This window comes from Gobio gobio, assembly GCF_949357685.1.
Source record: "Gobio gobio genome assembly, chromosome: 4".
Taxonomy (NCBI): domain Eukaryota; kingdom Metazoa; phylum Chordata; class Actinopteri; order Cypriniformes; family Gobionidae; genus Gobio; species Gobio gobio.
The window spans coordinates 54,870,317-54,890,443 of NC_137100.1; the positions used below are offsets into that span (position 1 = coordinate 54,870,317).

At 36.3% G+C, this 20,127-nt stretch overlaps 1 protein-coding gene across 2 annotated transcripts in view; it reads left to right on the plus strand.

Annotated features, from left to right (window-relative positions):
• Nucleotides 1-20,127, plus strand: part of kremen1 (kringle containing transmembrane protein 1) — a 96,179-nt gene that overhangs the window by 63,025 nt on the left and 13,027 nt on the right. For both annotated transcript variants that reach the window (XM_079814970.1, XM_079814969.1), the window contains exon 3: nt 316-407. In XM_079814970.1, the coding sequence (XP_079671096.1) occupies nt 316-407 (92 nt within the window). The remainder of the gene's footprint in view (nt 1-315; nt 408-20,127) is intronic.

Sequence of the window (20,127 nt, forward strand, 5' to 3'; positions counted from 1 at the left end):
TCTGATAAGGCAGCGAGGCAACGAGTCAGCTGCCTAGGTTTTCGTACACAGTCAAAGACAGTTCCTGAATGAATAATTGTTTTTGAACAAATCACTTGAATGAATGATTCAGTGATTCACTCATAAAGTCATTGGTCGCCACCTACTGGTGTAACCTGCAGAAAGACTCCCTGAAATTATAGCTCGCCAATTAGTTTGTTAGTTTCTATTGTAGCTAACTAGCCTACTTTTTCAAAAGGGGAACTTGACTGTTATTGAACTACAAGTAGTTTGCAGTTGTAAAGTAGCTCCCCTAAAAGTCTCTTTCTCGCACAGGAACCCAGATGGAGATGTTCGGCCATGGTGTTACATCGCAGATCTCGAAGACGGAATCTACTGGAAATACTGTGATATTCCGACCTGCCAAAGTAAGTGTTCAAAATGGGGAAAATAACATTGAATCAACAATGAGCACAAGTTAAACAAGGAACAGGGCCAAAAAACTTTAAGTTCCCGTCATCTGGATTATAAAACTGATATGCAAAACTGCATTTTTGGAAAGGACACTAATTGCTCCATCAGAAATCACACTGTCCCAGCATGCACAGATACATTTGCGGTGAGCATGTCATCACTTGACGTTTTTGAATTCTCCATCCAAAGAGTGTACGCAAGCGTCTGTGTGTGTATTGAAAGTATGTGTTTACCTCAAAGCTTATAGGGTGATTATATTGATTATTGATGTATCTGTATTCAGTATTATTTCATATAATCAGTGCAGACAACTTCTTGCTATTAGTGAATAAGTCTTTCTGTGCATGTCTCGAGGGCATGTGCATGTGCATACGAGTGCAAACTCATTTTCCTGTCAGTCAGATTTGTATAATCCCACTAAGCGTGTTTTCTACTGTACTGGCAGAGAAAGAGAATGTGCGTGTGTGTGTGTGTGTGTAATATGATATCCCCAGCTCCTCAGTTTCTTCTCACTAATCACACCCCATAAACAAGAGCTGACACACAGTATCACAGGATGGGTAGAGCATGAATACAAAACTTAACAGCTGTGACATATACCAGGAAACAATCTCAATCTGAATTTCACTTCCATTACACTTGATTTGTGTGATTCTACAGCCTCCCAGTATATCAAGTAAATCTGTAAAATAGGGTGGTCAATTTAACATGTTAATTTAGCTCAATTTATTAATGAATGCATTTAATGACCAATGGAGCAATTCAAGCTTAATGTACCATTTAACCCTCTAGCGGTCTTCGCGTGGCAGTCAAACATTTTTTTTAATTTTTTTATTTTTTTTATTAAATGAATGTACTATATTTAGTTAAATGTCTCTTATTTAATATTTTGTATTTTGGGGGGGATTTTATGGTACTAAATTATATTTATGCTGTAGTTATAATCCATTTATTCACTTAGCATAGACCTGAAGATAAAATGTCTAACTTAAACTGTCGTAAATCTTGAATGCTTTAGAGCACAGAAACAGACGACACTTGAAAAAAGTTTTTTTTTTTAAGTTACAGAATTTACATTTACTGTTATGGAAAATGCACAAAAATACTATTTTAAAGCAGCACTAGGTAACTTTTCAACCTTTATAATATATTTTCAAACCTCTTGTGATGATACATCGACTTACAATAGGTTGAATGACACGTCTGCCATAGCCTGACGGGGTCTGTATCGTTTTTAATCGTACTTTTAAACTTCGGGTTTCGGGTACTATCCCGAGAAAAAAAAGAACTACAAAATTCGACTGCTTTACGGCATATACGTCACTTCCACCACCACCCCCACTTCCTTAAATTCGGACATGCGAGCCAAACTATCATTTTTTTGTCATGGCCGAAGCAGCACAGAAAAATAAGAAAGCTAATGTTTTGTCGGAGGAAAGCAAAAAGAGGAAACGAGAAAGTGATCGGATTAAAGGCAGGACGAGGATCAACATTGGGCCAGCGTTTGCTCGTTGGCGTGAGCTGAAGGAGGAGGAGCTACATTCTTGCAAGTAAATACGTAAGACGTACAAAATCATATTTTAGGATACCTAACATGTCTGTGATATTGGTTTATTTGTCTTGCCTCAAGCTATAATGCAAATCGATTTTTCAAATTTGCAGATTCATCTATGGTAGCTTGATATTATAATATTGACGATATATGGTTATTACCTACCACTCAAACATTGAATTGAAGTATCATATAGATTCTGTAAAACGGGAACCAATAGACTAGGCTACTATAATGACGCTGGCTTGTAAACGTGAGCGATCATTTGGCGTTTGAAAAAAATAAAACCCATGAAATTATATTCATATGACATGCTGAAACATATGCCACTGTACCTGGGATGAAGACATTTCACACGCGACGCAAGCAGAACACCTGCATGTGAACTCCTCCTGCAGTGTTCAGGGCTATCATAGTTGTCATGTCAATAAATGCACGTGCGATGCATCCACTGATGTAGAATGACAGTTTACGACAGTAGTAGAGGACAATACTGTTTTCCAACTGTAGGGGGAGCCAGAGAGCAAAAACTACCTAGCGCTGCTTTAAATTGTATAAATCTCATTGTGTTCCAAATTTCAACTTGATATCTCAAACAATTACCTTTCTTGTTTGGGCACAGTACCAAACTTTTCCACTAGATGAAATTCATCTTCCATTAATTTCCAATATGGTAATTTTTGACCAAGTTTTGGACCATTCCAATTAAGTAAAAAATTATATAAAAACCCCCACAAAATGTAAAATTGTTTGGTCAAAAATGGGTTAAATCTGAAGCTTCAAAGTTATATTCCATATTTAATTTGATGCAAACGAAAGTGTGGCTATAGGGGGAAAGTTTATTCAGTTTAATTCAGATGTCTTATTGTTTTATGGTCCTAGTTCATGTACATTTTACTTTTTATTTATCAAATATCCTGTCCAAAATATTAAGTAGTACAACTGTTTTCAACATTGATAATTATAAAAAAATGTTTCTTGAGCCCAAATTCAGCTTATTATAATGATTTCTGAAGGAAACTAAGAGATTGAAATAATTGCTACAGCAAATCACAGGATGAAATTACATTGTAAAATATTTTAAAATAGGCAAATATATTCTAAATTTTTATAATATTTCACAATAATACTGTTTTTTATTGTATTTATAATGATATGAATGTGGCCTTGGTGAGCATAAGAGACTTTTCAAAAACATTTAAAAAGTCTTACCGACCCCAAACTTTTGAACAGTAGTGTATTTCATATATTTAATTTGCTGAAAGATCACCATTTTGGATAACGATTTAGACTGTACTTCTGTTCTTTCCATCCTAAGCTAAAGTCTTTCCTAAAAATCATGGCATAAGATGGCACTTAAAAAAAAAAAAAGGTTAACTTTAGTTCAAATATAGTTAGGATTGTTGTTTATGGCCATCCATCAATTTGATCTTGTTTTGTTTTTTTCCCCCAATCACATCTACTCCTGGTTTTGTGCTGGTTTTGTTGAGGCTTTTCAGTATTTAATAGTCCATCTCAGGGTTGTGATGCGTGACTTTAGCTTTAATTTTCCTCCATCTCCGTACTCATTGTCCAGTCCAACTGCACTCACTGACCCCATTTCCCAAAAGTGCCATACACACATTAATCTGTCTGGATGCCCCTTATCTCTGTGCCTGAGTGGAGCTAGCAAAGCCGACCCAACTATTGCCCCTCTGGGCTGAGACTGTCTTCAACGGCAGGCAAATTTAGGACAGCTTTTGTCACAGCCAGTTGTCTTGTGCGTTAGGTTCACTGGTTTGAGTCTGGTTTACCGTAAATGTGTTTGTGTGCACCGGCTTGTAACCCATCTGTTTGTTTAGTTTTTTTCATGTCCCAGATTCTCGTCAACTCTCAGGGCATCGCCCATATCAAGTACAGTCCTCTGCACGCTCCTGTTTCGGCTTGGATATCATTAGATAGGTCTTGGGTCTTGGGTGGTGCCCTAAAGCCACAATGCCCACAATGTTGGCAATGAAAGCAAGGCGATTTGTTGGACTTTTTAGCTCCAGGCAGTCGTTATGCTGTAAAATCAGAAGGCAGTCGGCGCAATTGTAGCATCACAATCGACACGCGTACATGCACCTGAGGCTGTTTTCCTATTTGTTACGTGGGATGAAAGAACAGTATTTGCCCCAATCTCCATTAGGCACGCTGTCATGTGCAAAATGACACCTATCTTTGCAGCACGTAGAGAGAGGTAGATTTTCTCCTTTGTTTGTTCTGTTTTGGTGTTTTTTGTATCTTCTCTGAATAACAATAACCTGTTTTAGATATCTTATCATGTTAACCTTCTGCAGACTTTTTTTTTTTTTTTGCCAACCCGCACACACACAATTATGTATTCGTTTATAATATCCAGAAAAGCCTTCCCGTCTGTAACAGAGGGGCTTGATGTTTATTTATACTGTTAGCACTGATTCGAATGACTCAATATGCAGATTAACTAGGGACGGTTATCATCTTTCACTTTTATAGTATGTGAATATTCAGCATGTTGGTTTAGTGCCAAATAATTGGGATGGTTAACAGTGAGTCATAAGAGAACCAGCTGCATTCCTCATAGATCGTTTATTTTCTTAAAGGGAACAGCAACACTATCTGTTAAAGGTGCATTTTTTGTCCTTTTAATCAATGATCACACTCAGTTTTCAGTCATGGGTTTGTGTGTGATGGCTGGCTCAGGGTGATGTTTGGATTTGCTCTTTAACCTCCTGCAATAACAGATGAGAAGATTGGTCTCATTGCCACATTTACACTGACAGATCAATCAAATATAATAGTACAGTCATTCTGGTTATGATTCCTTTTCAATTCCAATTCCATTAAAGGGTTAGTTCACCCAAAAATGAAAATAATGTCATTTATTACTCACTCTCATGCCGTTCCACACCCGTAAGACCTCCGTTCATCTTCGGAACACAAATAAAGATATTTTTGTTGAAATCCGAAGGCTCAGTGAGGCCTGCATAGGCATCAATGTAATTTACACTCTCAAGATCCATTAATGTACTAACAACATATTTAAATCAGTCCATGTGAGTACAGTGGTATAATATTAATATTATAAAGCGACGAGAATATTTTTGGTGCGCCAATAAAACGAAATAATGACTTATGTAGTGATAACCGATTTCAAAACACTGCTTCTTGAAGCTTCGGAGCGGAAAACGAATCAGCGAGTCGAATCCTGATTTGGATCGCGTGTCAAACCGCCAAACTGCTGAAATCACATGACTTTGGCGCTCCGAACCGCTGAATCGACTCGCTGATTTGTTTCCGCTCCGAAGCTTCATGAAGCAGTGTTTTGAAATCGGTTATTATCACTATATAAGTCGTTTTTTCGGGGTTTTTTGGCGCACAAAAAATATTCTCGTTGCTTTATAATATTAATATTGTACCACTGTACTCACATGGACTGATTTAAATATGTTTTTAGTACATTAATGGATCTTGAGAGAGGAAATTGCTGAAGAAATCACTGAGCCTTCGGATTTCAACAAAAATATCTTCATTTGTGTTCCTAAGATGAACGGAGGTCTTACGGGTGTGGAACGGCATGAGAGGGAGTAATAAAGGAAATGATTTTCATTTTTGGGTGGACTAACCCTTTAATGCTTTTTTAGTACTTTTAAATAATAAATATTTTGGTTAAAAAAAAATATTTGGTCATTTTTATAAAATACTACTGCCAAAACTCACATCTTTAACTAAATGTTAAATTTCAAGTGTAGCGTCAGTTCTGGCAGGTCACGTTAGTCAAGCTCGCATCAGCTGACTGTCAGCTGATTACGTCCACCTATAGGAATACGACGTCTATCACAGCATACATATATAAGCTCCTTCAGTACTATCAGCAGCTATCACGTTCTCCAGTCCGAGCACATTTACCCTCCTCCATCCCCAGCTCCTCCTCTCGTCCAGCCAGGATTTGGTATTCTGATTCCCCTTGAATCAGACTAAATTCCCAAATTATTTTGACATTAATGATATCTGCAATACATTATGTTGGTTCTGTTCTGATTTATTGCTGCTAGGCTTATCCATGCTATGCTGCATGGATGCGCAGGGAGTTCTTGCCCAGAACAGAACCATACCTATTAAAATATGCTATGCATGTAAATTACTAGAGGTTCTGACAAAATGTTAATTGCTGCAGTCTATTTAAAAAATATTGAATTAATTTGAATTTTTTTTTTAATGGTTTGAATGAATGATTCAATGACTCACTCATAAAAACTTCACTTGTTTCGGTACTGAATGAATCAGCATTAATGCATTTATTAACAGTCACTTGTCGCCAACTACTGGTGTAACAATGTAATTGATACTATCTTTATTTAAGCGTCAAGTTATTTTCAAATGGTGATTTTCACAAATGTATATCCAAACTGTAAATTGTTATCCCAGTATGTGATAATTTGAATTATTGTAACACAGAAATAATGATACTGTGTGGTTGAAGAGATTTATTTGTGAAGTTTCATACCTATACATGACAACTGCTCTCTCTGGGTCAGCGACAGCGCAAACGCAGATTTGAATGTTCGCTGTGAACGTACTTGTCAGAGGAAGATTGCGTGGGTGTTTGAATCGAAATCGCAATCTTTTACCAAGATAACAACACAAAGGCCAAATTGCTGTTCTTTTTCCACACTCAGCAGATGTTAGTTTCGGGAGGACAAAGACAGGTGCTATTTTTGTATTTTCTTCTGTCCCTAAATTCTTTGCGCCGCCGTACCTCATGACCCAGGGCAGGTCCAGCGAGGGTTGAGAGATGAGATGTACACAGCTCTTTTCACTGTTCATCCTTGTTTTTTCACTTCTCCAGCCTCTGAAAACACTTTAATTATTCTGTTTCTATTGAGAACGCCTCCCTCAATCTTTAATTAAGCATGCAGTCACTCCCTGAAGGGTATGGCGGTGAAAAGCATTGATCTCTGCCTCAATTGTGTCGTAACCCGGCCTCAGGCACGACTAATGCAATGTGCTCACCGCCTTGCAGATGCACGACATGGGAAAGTATGCCGTGAAGTTGCGCAGCAGGGCTCATGTGTCCCCCGTTAAAGGGTCGTTGGTATTGTTTGTGTTCCTTGCATGTTGTATTCCAACCGAAGATTTATACTCAAGATGTTTGAAACGACCCCGTTGACTTGTTCCTTTGATTCTCAATATTTCTCTCTCCCAATGTAAATCTCAGCTGCTAAATGTATGATAGATACAAGGGTCATGGGTAAAGTGAGGCATAACACAAACAGAAACTCAGTCAGAAACGCCTGCCTCATAAACAAAGCTACACTGTCAAATTCCCCCGAGCAGAAAATGAAAGCATATTAATAGTCTGTTTTTTATGGAATGATCCACAACATCAACAAATTAATTTCACTCCGAAGCAGATCCAGCTGTTGTAACTGGATGACAAAAAAAAAAAGTTAAACCAAAAACACATGTACTCTGGGCTGGATAAGTGTGTCTGTAACAGGAGGGAGCCTGCCAAAACAGGAACACAACTTTAGTATCTGAATTAATGACAGACATGCAGATCTAAAAGAAGAAAAGAGGATGTGAGGACTCTTTTGAATGATTTACCAACAAATCACCAAACCCCAGCGCTTAATATAGTCATTTTATAGGTGTTTTACACCAAACTGTGAAGTGCAGCACTAAAACTAGATAATTGCTAGAGGTTAAAATCCCTCCTCTACCCAACCTGCACTGTGTATCCCTGAATTGCTGTTCATACTGACAGAAACCAGAAAATACTGGAAAAGTGAAATGACAATTTCGAAATAATTATTTTATTTTAAATATTTTTTATTTAAAAACTTTTTATGTTGTATTTATTTATTTATTTATCTGTTTTTTTGTGTATTTAATGGCCACTATTATTTCTGTCATCAAGCATCCTGCTCCCTATATATCAATGTTTATTTTGTTTTATTTTATTTTATTTTATTTTATTTTATTTATTTTATTTATTTTATTTATTTTATTTATTTTATTTATTTTATTTATTTATTTATTTATTTATTTATTTATTTATTTATTTATTTATTTATTTTTTATTTTATTTTATTTTATTTTATTTTATTTTATTTTATTTTATTTTATTTTATTTATTTATTTTTTATTTTATTTTATTTTATTTTATTTTATTTTATTTATTTTATTTTATTTTATTTTATTTTATTTTATTTTATTTTATTTTATTTATTTTATTTTATTTTATTTTTAATATGTTAATCTGTTATTAATCAAATTTTTTGTGTATGTATTTAATGACCACTATTATTTCTGTCATCAAGCATCCTGCTCCCTAAATATCAGTGTTTATTTTTATTTTTTTTATTTTTTTTTAAATAATCTGTTAATCTGTTGTTATTCTATTATTATTTTTTTTTATTGTGTATTTAATGGCCATTATTATTTCTGTCATCAAGCATCCTGCAATGTATCAACATTGGCTATTAAAAAATAACCCAGTTCAATCAACCAGTAGTTTAACTACCACTAACAAACCACTAGTTAGGCAAAATGGGCTCATTGTGAGCAGTTTCACTGTTCTATATGATTTGTATCTGCCCACGTACATGAGCATAATGAAAAATCGTGGGCATTCCAAGAGATTTTGATTAATGCATTGATACTGTTGTCAGCCCACCAGCAACGTCAAAGCATTGAGAAATAGGAACGCCTACTACAGCCAACAATACAGCAAATAAGTGACCTCCAGCAATAAAACTGCTGTCAGTGTGAGTGGCCCTTGAGAGCACTAGGTGTTGGCACGACCGTAGATGTGTTAATGAATTTGTGTTGCAACAGCCAGAGGAATACGTCTGTGGAATAACACCTGTTGATGTGGTGAGAGGCAGTGCTACGTGTGGTTTTGTGTATGTGGACTTCACAAAATTAGACTGTTAATATAGTTTTCTAATCTGTTTGGGCTTTATTATTTCAGTAAGACAACACGCTTAAAGGGATAGTTCACCCAAAAATGAAAATTACCTCATGATTTACTCACCCTCAAGCCATCCTAGGAAATTCTTCTTTCAGACGAATACAATCGGAATTATATTAAAAAATGTCCTGGTTAATCCAAGCACTATAATGGCAGTGAATGGCAGCTCAAAAAAAGTGCATCCTTCCATTATAAAAGAAATCCACACGGCTCCGGGGGGTTAATAAAGGCCTTCTGAAGCGAAGTGATGTTTTTGTGTAAGAAAAATATCCATATTTAAAACTTTATAAAGTAAAATATCGAGCTTCTGGCGGACAGCCTTCCGTATTCAACTTACGAAGAAAGTTCAAAACTGTCAATCTGATGGTAATCAAATTTTGGGCTGCCATTATAATGCTTGGAATAGGCAGGACATTTTTTAATATAACTCAGATTACATTTGTCTGAAAGAAGACCTAGGATGGCTTGAAGGTGAGTAAATCATGGGCTAATTTTCATTTTTGGGTGAACAATCCCTTTAATAACATAACTGTGGAAAAAGTTAAATCGCACACATGCTTAAGGAATATATACTTCTCTCTATTCGAGATCTTATCATCATTATTATTAGTGTATTGTATTATTTCATTTTCTATGTCCCATTTTTAGCTTTTTTTACTTTCACATGAATGATTTCAGAGTACACTATCCTTAAACCACTATAGATTCTGTTTACTCGCGTTCCAAACTGTGCGACACAAAATAAGAACGTTTTGAACTGGAACTGGAGCTTAAAAATGGATGCAAAGCCTCTTAAAAGTCTCATAAAAGTAGTCTGCACAACTTCTGGAACCATATGAGCTGTGCATGATGAACAGATACACTAGCATTCAAAAATGTTTTTCTTTAAAAGAAATGAATGCTTTTATTCAGCTAGGATGGATTAAAATGGCTAAAAGTGACAGTAAAGTGTCATATTCATCAAAGAATCCTGAAACAAATATTTTTATATTAATAAATCAGATTTGGAATAAAAATGTGTATACGCCAAAAAATTTGTAACGTATTTGATGTTTTTTAAAGAAGTTTCACAAAGGCAGCATTTATCATAAATACAGTAAAACAGTATAATGTGATGTATTTAACCGTTTTCTATTTTAAAATGTAATTCACTTCTGTGACGTCATTACTCACATGATCACACGATCCTCCAGAAATCATTCTCAAGAATGCTCAAGAAAACAATCTTATTATTATCAATTAAAATATAGCCTACATTTTTTCAGGATTATTTCATGAATACGACATTTTTGTAACATTAATGGCCATTTTAATCCATCCTAGCTGAATAAAAGCATTCATTTATTTTAAAGAAAAACATTTCTGAATGCTAGTGTAGAGAGTCATAATAACATTTCTGATACTATTCATTGTTATTACAGTACATGGAAAAGAGCGAGCAGCGCATTATTAAAATTTCTTCTGCTTGTTGTGTTCTGTGGAAGACAGAGAGTCATAGAAGTTTTGAACAACATGGTGAATAAATGATGACAGAATTTACAGTTTTGGCTGAACTAGCCCTTTAAACATTCAGAAAGACAGACTGTCTTATTAGCAATAACAAGACGTCTCTTTATTATTTCACCCCCTCACCTCAAGTGTATCTCAGCTCTCAACTAAAAGTGTTCCTGGCAGAGTCTGCAGGGTGTGGCACAGAAACTTATGAATGTATTTTGGAAAAAAGAAACACCCACAATCCTCTGCAAAAAGAAAGAGGAAAAAACACACCACAGATGTCATCTGAATTTATGTCTGTAATTACCTTATTTTAATAACACAGAGAGAGAGAGAGAGAGAGAGAGAGAGAGAGAGAGAGAGAGAGAGAGAGAGAATGAAAGAGGCAAAGAGAGAGGCCCTCTCAGACACGCTTATCCGCTGTTTCTGCCAAGTGTATTTGCCAAGATCTGCAGCGTTTGATGTTGTTGTGTTTGTTATCTGGGTGTTTCTTTCCTTCTTCCTTGTGTCAGTCTCTCTTTCGCTCTCCTTTTGAGTGCTATTATGTCTGTCTCTCTGCTTCAGTGGACTTGTGACACGTCTTTCACTCTTGCGTCACCCCCGTCAAGCCCTGCAATAATGAAAATCTGAATTGTGAAAAGCACGGATGACTCACCACAGCTGAGATATGATGTGCAATATAAGGCAAGAGACCATCGTTCAGACCTCTGAACAATATCGGCGGTTCTAGAGAGCTTAAGAGAATATCAGTGGTATTTACTGCCGCTGTAGAGTTTTTGAAGGTGAGAGTGGAATCTTTCATCAGAGGGTTATTTGGGATAATTCATGAGTGCCGTGGCCTTGTGATTAAGGATCGTGGTTGAAATTGGAAAAGTTATCGATAAGTACATGCTACACGTGGTACAGCCATTTCTGAGATATTATGCCATTTAAGTCACCATAGTGTTGTTTTAATATTATTTATATACTATTATACACTGCCTGGCCAAAAAAAAATTGCAGTGATTGTTATTTTTCTAGCTTGTTTGGCAAAACCAACCCTAATTGATGGAGTGTGTAGCTTTTCATTTCTTAAACAACCATGTAGGAGACACATCATGGTCATATTCCAGGATGACAATGTCAAGATGTCATCAGGCTCAAACTGTGAAAGAATGGTTGAGAGGGAGTATGAACACACACATGAATTGGCACCCCAGTGTCCAGACCTTTGGGATGTGCTGGAGGAGACTTTACAGAGTGCTGGACTCTTGCATTGTCAATACAAGATCGCGATGGAAAATGTACGTACCTCTTGATGGAAATAACATCACAACATTTATTTCCTTCAAGAGGTGCATTCATTTTTGGTGAAGATCTTGAACAAGTAATTTTGGTCATGTTTTTGTCATGTATTACCTTTTTTTTGGATATACTTTATTTTACGGTGTCATTGTTACAGTGTAATTATATATTTAAGTACTGAGTAATATCTAGTAACTATAAGGTTAGGGTAGGATTAGGGTTTGTTTGAGGGTTAGTTGCATGTAATTATGCATAATTTACTTTTATTACTATAGTAAATACATGTAACATATGTAACAATGACACTGTAAAATAAAGTGTTACCCTTTTTAACTGTTCTATTTAGCTCTTGATTTATTTTGATTTGTTTTATTTTTAGTATTTTAGTACTTTTTATTAAACTTATTTTATATCAGTCAGTTGTCATTTCTATTTTTGTTTAAATTTTTTTAAGTTTAAGGTTTTCATCTGACATTTATATTTTATTTCAACATTATTTCAATTTACAAATAACATTTTTAATAGCTTACTTTTAGTTAAAGGTACCCTAGAATGGAAAACTGTATTTACCTTGGCATAGTTGAATAATACGAGTTCTGTACATGGAACTAACATACCATGAGCCTCAAACACCATTGTTTCCTCCTTCATATGTAAATCTTGTGCTTGAAAAAGACCACTGAAAAACGGGTGAATCCCAACACAACACAGACTGTGACGTAACAGCCTCCTCAAATTTGCATATAACCAGCCCATGTTCAAGGACAGGCAGCATTAACGTGGATCTGCACTGCCACCGAATCAACAGAAGTTCTGCAGGTATTGTGAAGATGGGGACAATATAGTGAAAATGGCAGATCATGGATATAAATGTTATGTTCCAGGCTGTGCAGGGGATGTGAGCCCTTTTCATAGCCTTCCCACAGAACAGAACTGTCAACAGGCATGGTTGATGTTTACCTATAACCGGATACGGCAACAATTGAATTCAAAGTTAATTTGCTCTGATTTGCTAGTGTCAATTTCGTAACGAAAATATGACGAAAAATGTTCATTGACAACCTTTTTTTCCATGACTAAGACAAGATGAGATGACACAAATGTCCTTAAACGATAACTGTGACTATATAAACATGCAATATCGTTAACGAAAAAAGACGAGACTAAAATGTAGTTTAAAAAATCTTTGGCTTTGTCGGGGGGTGAAAAAGGAACGTTCGAGTGTTCGTGCTTGCGGTTGCCAGTAATTTAAATCCCCAAACAGAGTGTTTCTGTTTAAAACAACACGTATTCTATCCGAAGTTTTACCTAAACGTGCAATCTGGCAACCATGTGCACGCTAGCTCTCTCTCGCGCGCGTGCGGATGATCTGAAAACGCCAATAAACATGTAAGCTGCATTTCAGCAATCTCCATTTGAGATTTGATGCTTAAAGTGTCATTCAGTCGGTCGGTGTCACGACTCACGAGCTGCTGGTGCTGTTTGTGATTGTGTTTGCTGAATAACTGCACTTGTGTGAGCTAATGAAACATTATTATTCATGACCCTTCCAAATAAGGCAAAAACAGACCATTTCATTCTAGGGACAAATCCTAGAGTTGTAAATGGACATGTAAAACTGTATCTGGAGTATGTTTGCCCTTACCAAAGCCATATACCTTCTTTGTAGATATCAGAGAACATTTAAAATATTGTATCAATGCATTCTTGGGCACCTTTAACAATAACCATACTGGTCTGACATGAAATCAGGGGGGGTGAAAATGTAATGCTGATGTCCCTACAATAACAGTCTGGTGTGTAAAACTCTTGGACGTATTTTAAAGAGTCTATGCCATGAACTTTACAGACTTGACATACTTTGAAAACCCAGCATTTAGTTGATCCTGATAAGATCTCATTGTCACAGTTGTAAACAAGACAGTGTTATTTTTCAATGAGGGAATATTTGTTTCCAGACGGACTGGTAAAGAACGCAACACACGTCTCCCGGAAATCCTGTAGAATTCAGATGACGACTTCGAAACTCCTGAAGTGTTTCCAATTTTGTGTGCGTGACATATGAGGCTGAGACTAGCATTTAGCTAACTTTGAATCTTATGAATGTTCTCTGAACATTCTGGAACAAGTAGTTACATTTAAAAAACGTTAGAGCAACGTCCAACTAAAACATTTCAGAAAAAAACATTCCATGAACAATGTATGAATAATGCTTTTGTGCTGACGTTTTGAGAACATTATTAAAGACCAGATAACTTTGAACTAACATTCTATAGTATTAATGTTACTGGAAGAAGGTTTGTTTGTAACCTTGCCGGAACTTTAGCCAAAGTTCTGAGAACGTTCTTTGTTAGTTGGGATAACAGCTGGGTCTGTGCTGACTGTGCACTCACAAAAAAATAAAGGTTGTACTTGAATTTCTCCAATAATCTCACCTTATTACCGAATTTACATAGGAAAAATACTTAATTTTTTTAAACTAAATTAGTGTGTTAGCTTTATAGCTACTTGCAATATGAAAAGGTCACTGCCATTTTTCAAACAACCGGAAGCCATTGCTAGAAGATCGTAATCTGGCGGGTTTTTTGTTACGATCTATTCCTGTAAGCTGTACATCAGAGTCAAGTGAGTTTTTCTTTCTTTTGTCATTTAGCAGATAGTTTTCCTCTAAAGCAATTTACTGTGAACTAACTCAGGTGTCTTGCTCAAGGGCTCAATTGTAAATGTCATGAATGTTCCTTGGCTGCCCCTAACGCCAATCAAACCAGCAACCTTATAAAAAACACCGAATAGATATTTCATCATGGGCCTGCATAGTATCAAATGTCACTGTGTGTTTTTGTGAAGCATTTAATAATTTTATGTATTTCAGCAGTGGAACCAGCCACATTCCCAACTGTGTTTAATTTAAGTCTCCCAATTCTTTCCATGTTGAGATGCAGATGCAGGCCTGTAAAAAATAGATGTGTGTGTGTGCGTGTGTTGCATCTTTCCATTGTGAAAGTGTGTGTTTCCTGAAAGCCGTATCTGGATGCGAGCCAGTCTAAACGAGGCACATTAGCACACGTAATGCCATCGCGTTCGCCAGCCAAGCGCCTTATAAAATCTTCAAATTCCACTCTACACTTTGAAGTCGATTGTATTACTTTTAAAGCATGGATATTTGCAGTTGTTACCCTTGTTCAGCACATCTTAACTGCATGAGGTATGTTCTGCAATTCTCTTTTGAAGTTTTCTGAGGTAAGTTAACTAAAAAAACATGGCGTTGCCTAAAAACAGCAGCTGCGTTGGTGAAAGAGATGAGTCCTTTTTTGTGCAGGGGGAAGCAAACCCTGGTGCGTGATGAGAGGTTAAGGACAGATAAATGGATGGTAAAGTACAATCACTCTGTCAGAAGCAGAATACCTGTGGTCTTTAATCTTGCATGAGCCCTGGAGAGCAGAATGTCCTGCTTTCAAGTGCAGAGCTATTGCCATTGAAGTGGCAAAGGAACGGCCAAGAGAAATTCTCTCTTTTCCCCCCTGTTCTCCAGGCATCCGAGAATGAAAAATGACTTTCTGTTCTCTGTAAAAGCATATCAGTGTAATTATGATCGTTAGATAGAGGACAAAAGCCTTAATTACATGCAGTCTTCCATTTAATTTCCACCCAGAAATTCCTCGCTGGCAGCAATGGATCATCTTCAGATCCAGTCCACTAGAACAGGCCCGTATTTGACTCAACACCGCTCATGTGGACATTGTTGCAGATTTATGAGGGGGAGGAACACGCTGCACTGCAGTTTGTGGTGGTTTTTTACACTCTGATTAATAAGAGGAACAGACTGTGGATTACATTGTACATGTCTGTGTTTAGACAAGCAGGAATGTTGTAGGGTTTGCACAGTCTTTGCCTGTTGAACTCTGCTTAGTCTATAGATAACATTTATTTTATGGTCATTTTGAATGATACTACAATATATTTGCATACAAAGGAAAACTGAATTTTCTTTACTCTTAGGAAATAAGAGCCTAATTAGGCCCAATCCCATTTCTACCCCTCAGCCCTTCCCTTTCCCCTATCCCTTCGTTTTGCGCGTTCACGTGAAGGGGTAGGGGTGTCTCGATTCTCTTTTGGCTGGAGTGGTAGGGGTAAGGGGAAGGGCCAGATAGTCCTTCAAATGAAGATTTTTCAGGACCACACTTCGAACGAAAGGGTATGAGGAGTTTCCCTCCACCGACTACCGTGCTGCTAGAATGTGTGTATGTTGCCACTCGGGATCGATCACTTGCGTGTCGCCTGGCTGCCAGTTTCTCCGTAGCTTGCTAAACGCACTATTTGAGTGATTTGAACACATTAATAATAGTTTAAAAAATATATATGTTCATCCTTCATAACGCAGTCGTTATTTACATCACATATCGTCTGTAGACTCTTGCGTTACCAAGGCGACGACTGACTTGACGTATTACATTATCACAGCACCTCAGTAGATAACGAAACCATATCTGTACCGGCCGCCTCGGATCAGCACGGAATGGAGCGATTAATAAACAAAGAGAACAGTTTGGCCCAATGGAAAAGCGGCTTCACTAGTCTTGTATGTTCTGTATCATTCTGTATAATCTTAGGAAACTCTAGCTCATACGTTTTTGAACTGAAAACAAGTGCCAAAGTCCAAATACAGCGCAAAACTCTGTTAGGAGTGAGTAAATTGTTAAACGTGCTCGCGCCTGATTTCTGTTAGATATAGCCTACGCTCTTCATTGCTGTTCATACTGGTTAAATGTTACAGGACATTAATAAAAGAAACGGGGTATGATGACGTGCAATGGCATAGTAGTGGTGTCCCATTTCTTAGGGGAATATTTTCACCCCTATGCCTGGGCACTCTGTTTCAAGGGGTAGGGGAAGGGGTATAAAATAGAATTGAGATTGGGCCTTAGTCTTAAGTGAAAGTGCAAATTTTGTATTATGCAACACAATCCGTCAAACAGAACATCATTTTTTTTAAATATATATACTGATGAGATTTCACTCCCTCCAGAATCTACCCAGACCATTTTTGGCTGTTCATTTATACGACAACAGTGTTTTGGGTGCCCAAAAACGCAAACTTTAGAAAACGATACTGTTATTGTCTCCATGTAAACTACAACAACGTGAATTTGTGAAAAACGGTCATGCACATGTGTATTACATGTTCGTCTATACTCGATAGTCACGTAGTAATTCTTTAAAAAGTGACATTTCTATCTAATGGCCTGCAGCCATTTTTTTTTTTTGTTTGTTTTTTTCGCAGTTCCGTGTGAATGGGGAACGTTCTGACAATGTTGTCACCTGTGCCCGAAAAACGCAAAGGAAAACTTTTCTGTTTTTAGTAGCCTACATCGTTGTTGTGTCGTGTAAACATACCCTCAAATAAATTATGTTCTTAATAAATGCTGAACTTTCTATTCATTAAAAAATATACTTAAAAATATCTCTCGGTTTACACAAAAATATTAAGCAGCACTACTTTATTCAACACTAATAATGATAATAAAAAATTGGAGCATATTAGATTGATTTCTGAAGGATCATGTGACACTGGGAACTGTAGTAATGATGCTGAAAATTCAGCTTTGCATCACAGGAATAAATTACATTTAAAAATATATTACAATAGAAAACAGTTATCTGAAATCAATCTTACCAACCCCAAACATTTGAACGGTAGTGTGTATATGTTTCTTAAAGGTAAGCAGCCTATTTAATTTTAAAGGTCACTGAGATGGTGTAAAATGGTCATGTTTTTGGATCAAGAAATTGTAACAAATATGGATTTCAGGGGAAAATGTTATAAAAGGTTACAGTATGGACTCCTTAAATAGTATATAGTATCTACAAGTTGACATTGCCTTTAACAATGACTTTGTTTTGGTTTATTTTCAACAAACCCATTTGAGATCTGATTATATGGAGATGAATTTTACTGTCACAATTTGTTGTTGTAGTTAATCTGTGTGTTTGTGTTTTGACTGACTGCATAAACATTATTAAACTTTTCCTGCTGTAATTTCACTGTTCATCAAATAGCATGAAATATTTCAGTAAAACACTTTCACACAAACACAGAGAAACAGAATGTGGGTGTGTGTGTGCGTGTGTGTGTGGCCTGAGTTGGCCCCAACGTGTATCCCTTTGAAAACAAAACTTTTCTTTGTATCCAGCTAGCGGAACAAGAGCCTGTGCAAGTGCTGACTTGTGCTGAGATGTGTTCTTGGAGAGTTCTGGACTGTCTGAGGGTTCTTTTAATCCTTATCTCCAGTCTGCAATCAAACCTTTCACTATTTAACCTACACTGTCATCCAAATGGTTCTTCAAAACTCTTCTGATAGAACAGATACACTTATGTTCACACAAACAAATCCCAATCATCCATTCATTTTTTGAATAAAAAGCATGTATGTGTGTGTTGAATGCCTCTGCATGTTGGCCAAATCCGATTTTCTTGCTCACGTGATTCAGATCTGTGTTTCTCATGACAGTGTGAACAGCACGAACCACATGGAATCTGATCTTTTCAATTCCGATTTTGGCCACTTCCATACGTGGTACTAAATCCGATCAGGTCTGATGTTTTGCAATGCGACCTCATTCTGAACGGTCATATTAGAATTCATGCAACTTTTTCATCTGATACACAAACTCACATACATGTGACACTCACAGTGTCTCAATATATGAGGACATGAACTTCATCTACAGAGTTTCTTTGAGAGTCACTTCACAAACTTGTCACTGCTTCATTTAAAAAGTCACGCCTGTACAGTATAGATCGTGGTTTAAAAAAGAAGAACGTTCAACACGCTTCATTCAGCAATACATAAAAAAAAAAAGAAAAAAAAAAGAAACACAAATGTGATGTTTATCTAAAGTTTTTGCTCATTAGAATGGTTGAAGTGGGTCATCGAAGGTCAGCAACAAAGACTTTGGTTAATAAAGTGAGATTAAATACATAAAGTATATTTGTGTAATTTAATATATTTAATTATAGTTTGAGTAATATTCTGAGATTGTATTTCTCTGTTTATATTAACTTTGATTAAAACTTAATCTGTTTTTTTTGCAAGTGAGATGAGTAAATGACTGCTCAGTGCTCACATTTATTCTAAAACTACAATAACCATCATGTTCACACAGCGCACACAACGCCTGTGCACTTACTCATGATTTCTCTCAACATAGGGACTATCACTCCATAAATGGAAAACCAATGTTACTTGCGTTACTTATTTGAAAAAGTAACTCAGATATTTTGTAGTAAATTTAAAAGTAACACGTTACTTTACTATTTACTTGAAAAAAGTAATCTGATTACGTAACTCAAGTTCACAATTAAACTCCACAGAGTAGCTTACCTTTTAATTCAGGGCCCCATGAAATCTATTTAATTTTTCCCTAAATTCTTTGTTTTCCTTTTTTTGGGGTGGATTCGGTGTTTTATGATTTAATACAAATTTATATAAACAATTTAATACAGCTTTTAAAGTGTAATCAAATGAAAATATAACAATTTACAACAAACCATTTGTATGTCAAATAAGATGCTGCACAAAATAACTGTATAAATTTAAAACATGGATGAAAAAATATCTTGGTTGTATGATACCCTTAGAAATAATAATATTATTATTAATACGAAGTACATTTTAGCAGTGCTGGGGGTAACGCATTACAAATAACAAGGTTTACATTCATTCTCAAGGTTTGTCGGTCAAAGTATGTGGAAAGCATTTCCTTCCCCATTAATGGTAAATGAATATTGTGATAAATATTGATATTGTATGAAAATTGGGATACTATTTTGGGCCATATCGCCCAGCCCTATTTGCTATATCTCTTTGCACTCCTGCTGTAAGTCTTTCCATGCTGAAAAAAAAAAAAAACGACTGAAACTGAACTTGCTGGTTTAAGATGGTCTTCAGCTGCTTGGCGAGCTGGTTTCTAGTTGTGTCATGTAGACAATAGCACACACACACACTTAATGGCACTGACATGGACTTTCAGACATTTTCTAGATTCCAACACACCCTCTGTCTCTCTTTTTCTTTCTGACCTCTGTGTTCTCTCACCCTGAGACCTCATTCATTTCATAATTAACAACCCCCCCAGAATCCATCTGTGCATTCCCTTAGGATGAGGTTTAGTCACATACAGAGCGCTCTCCATTCTCACACTGTTTGGGCCATGCGTGCTGTTTTAATCATAGTTCATAAAACACCTCAGTCTTTAAGACACGTTTCCAGACGATTTACCGGCAGAGGAAAGTTAATGATTTGCAAGTGTTTCTGTTATACTGGATTTAATAGTGGCTGATACATCAAAATATGGGCATAAAGCCCTA